Below are 3,778 nucleotides of genomic sequence, written 5' to 3'. Positions count from 1 at the left end.
GCTAGTCTAAGTGCCTACTTCATTGTCATCCTGCTTGAATTGTATGCTATGTCCTTGAGCTCAATAAAAGAGTTTATGAGAATTTGTTGTGAAAGACAAGAGTGAAATCTAATGTGCAGAATTAAGTCCTAGTATTGTGGTGGTATTTGTTAGCTAAGTTGGTTCATCAATAAGGTAAAAGGGCTAAGATATCTCTTGAATTATGAGCTTGAAGTGCATTCTATGAGACTTAAATGAATTAATAAAGATCCTAAAAAGAGAAAAAAAGAATAAAAAAGAAAGAAAAGAGCAGAAAATAAAGCTAGGCACCAATAGTTTGGATCTTGAGGCATGTGTCTGTGGTGTTTTTGTGCAAGGATCTGCTTGGATGAGTAAGTTCTTAGGAGTGCTTCATCACTTGACAACTTGGGTTAACTAACCCAGGATTGTCAACTGAAAGTCCACTATCAAGAGCAACCTTGTCACAAGGCATTTAGCAACCCAAAGAGGTACTGGACACCAAGGTCTAAGGAATGAATAACAAACCATGTGCCTGTGGTGTGTATGTGCTGAGGAGAGACTTGGGTGATTAAGTCTTTAGGAGTGTTTCAACACCTAGCACCTTGAACCAACTGGTTTGGGAGTGTTGGCTGAAAGCCTAACCTAAAGAGTTACCTCAACACAGAACACTTAGCTACAGAAAGCAATAAGCTCTAAAGAAGAAAAGAAAACAAAAACAGAGAAGTAAGGATAAAAAATAAGAGTTTCATAGAAGGTAATAGAGTGAGAGTTCAAGAGCATATGAGAGCCTAGAAACCAGCATGAACATGAACCTAAGTTGCCATGCATGAAACTCCATGAACCAAGGATTTGAATTCTCTGAATAAGGACTTATACCTCTTGCATTTTCATGTTTTATCACTAGCTTGAGGACAAGCAAGATTTAAATTTGGTGTTGTGATGCCAGGAAATCTTGGCTAGTTTCACAAGCCATTTTTAGTTTGTTCTAGAGTAGTTTCATGCATTTCCTAAGCAATAAGTAAGTATTTGGATGAGAAATTCATGCTTACCTTGATTCATGCAAACAATGTTAATTTGATACATTTTCATAAGATTTATGGCATAATTACTTGTGTGCTAAGAATGAGGCAAATTCTTGTGATTATAGCAAAGCTTTGAAGTATTTGTTTGGTTGATAATAGGAGGAAGGAAGCAGAAGATGAGCAAGGAAAGGAAAGGAGGCAATGCAACTTTCTGAAAGTTTATGGTGCCAACGTTGGAGGGAATGTTGGTAGTCCAACGTTACCTCCAACGTCCTTGAAAATGTTCATTTTCTGGAGCTGAAAGAATTTCGGGCGACGCGTACGCATCAATGACGCGTACGCGTGAAAGAAGAAAATTTTTAAATCCACGCGCAAGCGTGAGTCACGCGCATGCGTGGAATGGCAAAATTGACAATCCACGCGTATGCGTGGGTCACGCGTACGCGTCACCAAACGAACGTTGGAGGTCCAACGTTGCCTCAAACGTTGCCTCCAACGTCCGCAACAAGCAGCCCAGAGTTTGGAGTTGGGAAACTGAAATCGACGCGCACGCGTCTATGATGCACATGCGTGGAATGGAAAAAAGGCAATGCACGCGTAAGCGTGATGTACGCGTACGCGTCGAAAAGCAAAAACACAGCTTTCACGTGTATGCGTGGTGTACCCGCACGCGTAGACACGAGAATGTTGGCACTCCAACGTTGAGTCAAACGCCAATGACAGCAAGCAAAACTGAATTTTCAAAGCAGCGTTTGATTCAACGTTTGCCCTCAAACAAGATCACCAACGTTAAGGCCAAGATTGTACCTATGCCCAATATGAAAGTTAGTTGCCAATGCCCATCACTGGAGAATCACTCCTCACTGCTTCAGCCAAGGCCCACATCCAATTACTGGATCCAATTGAAGATGAGAAGAGGATTATAAATAGAAGAATTGTTGAAGATTGACGGAGCTTTCGGGAGGCCCTGAGGGGGCTCTGGGAGTTCAATTCCCTGATTTCATTTCCTGCACTTTTCTTTTAGTTTCTTTTGTACTTTCGTATTTTCTTTCTGCACTTTTTTTTTCTGTAAATTGAATTGAGCTATGAACAACTAACCCCATTTCATTGGGTTAGGGAGCTCTGTGTAAATTCAATGGATCAATATTAGTTTTTATTCTTCTTCTTCTTTCTTTTCTCTTGATTTTACTAGAAAGCTTTCGTTCTTCATCCAATTGGATAGTTATCTTGGGAAAGAAGCTATTCATAATTGGATCTCCTCGAAATCTTGGAAGAGGAATGAGGAGATCATGCTAGAATTGCTTTCTCACATTGGATTAGATTGGGGTTTGGATGGATATAGTGACATGTAATCCTACCAATACTTTGATCTATGAATTTGTGTGGTATAATCAGTGACCAAACTTCATCTCTTTTTATGAGCACTTAAATCAAGGAATTGGGCAATTGTTCATGCTTAGAGAAATTAGATTGCCAAGGAATTGGGATCTAATCACTTAAGATTGCCAAGAAGATCAATGAATGCATTGATTGAGGAAGAGATAAAAATGAATTTGATCCGGAGAATTCTCACATCTCCTGACCCCAATGAGCTTCCCCATCTCTGATCTACCTATTCTATTTACTCTCTGCTCTTTAATTTCATGCTAAACCCCCATTCCCATTTAATTTCTTGCAATTTAAGCTTTTGTCGTTTAATTATCAACAATTTAATTTCTGTTCATCTACTTTCTTGCAATTTAAGTTTCCCGCCAAATTTTACTTTCTGCAATCCCAATTTCAATTTCGATTTAGCTCAACTAGCATAATTCTCTAATTAACATTGCTCAATCTACCAATCCATGTGGGATTCGACCTCACTCTACAGTGAGTTTTTACTTAACGATAATCTGGTGCACTTGCTGGTAGGAAATTTGTTGAGAGGTAAATTTTCGTGAATCAGAGCATCACATTCATTCATTGCATTTGATAAGGTTGAGGAACTAGGATTGAGAATGTCAGAATTAGCTTTTGATTTGCATGTGCATACCCTGTATCAGACAGTTGTGACTAGATCAGGTTGTGGGAAAATATCTTTCAAGATTGAGGATAGAAACATTGTTCATGACTTAATATGTTTGCTGATGGTTGGGTTGGAGATGATTTTGGGGTTTGACTGGTTGTCAAAGAACCAAGTATTGTTGGATTGTTTTGAACGGTCGATTCACTTTATTTCAAAAGGAGAAGGAGGAGCAGTAGTAGCTGAGGGTTATTACCTAAACTCTGTGTTGGTGAGCTGTAGTGGGGAAGAGTGTCAGGGTTATATGGTTTTGGCTGCAAATTCGTTAGGTGATGAACAGAAGTTAGATCAAATTCCAATAGTTAGGGAGTTTCCTAAAGTATTTCCTGAAGATATTTCAAAATTTCCACCTCAAAGAAAAATTGAATTCGTGATAGAATTGGTTCCGGGAACCGGACCAATGTCAGTTGTGCCGTACAGAATGGCTCCGATAGAGCTGGCAGAAATTAAAACTCAGTTAGAAGAGCTTATGAACAAGAGGTTTATTTGACAGAGTGTATCTCTGTGGGGAGTGCCAGTTTTATTAGTGAAAAAAAAAAGATGAAGGAATACAACTTTGCATGGATTACCGATAGTTGAACAAAGTAACTATGAAGAACAAGTACCCGTTGCTGAGGATAAATGACTTAATGGATCAGTTGCAAGGAGCTGGAGTGTTTTCAAAGATTGATTTAAGATCCAGTTACCATCAGATTAG

General features: G+C 39.0%; 1 protein-coding gene across 1 annotated transcript; it reads left to right on the top strand.

Annotated features, from left to right (window-relative positions):
• On the top strand, positions 3,017-3,571 carry LOC107610963. The gene has a single exon (XM_016312938.1). It carries the CDS (start codon positions 3,017-3,019, stop codon positions 3,569-3,571), a length of 555 nt encoding a protein of 184 aa, XP_016168424.1.

This window comes from Arachis ipaensis, chromosome B08, assembly GCF_000816755.2.
Source record: "Arachis ipaensis cultivar K30076 chromosome B08, Araip1.1, whole genome shotgun sequence".
In the NCBI taxonomy this organism is placed as follows: domain Eukaryota; kingdom Viridiplantae; phylum Streptophyta; class Magnoliopsida; order Fabales; family Fabaceae; genus Arachis; species Arachis ipaensis.
The sequence above is the reverse complement of the archived record's forward strand: the minus strand, read 5'-3'. Positions and strand labels throughout refer to the sequence as shown.

Coding starts and splice junctions, on each gene's coding strand:
- LOC107610963 (XM_016312938.1), top strand. CDS start 3,017: ATGTCAGAATTAGCTTTTGATTTGCATGTGCATACCCTGTATCAGACA.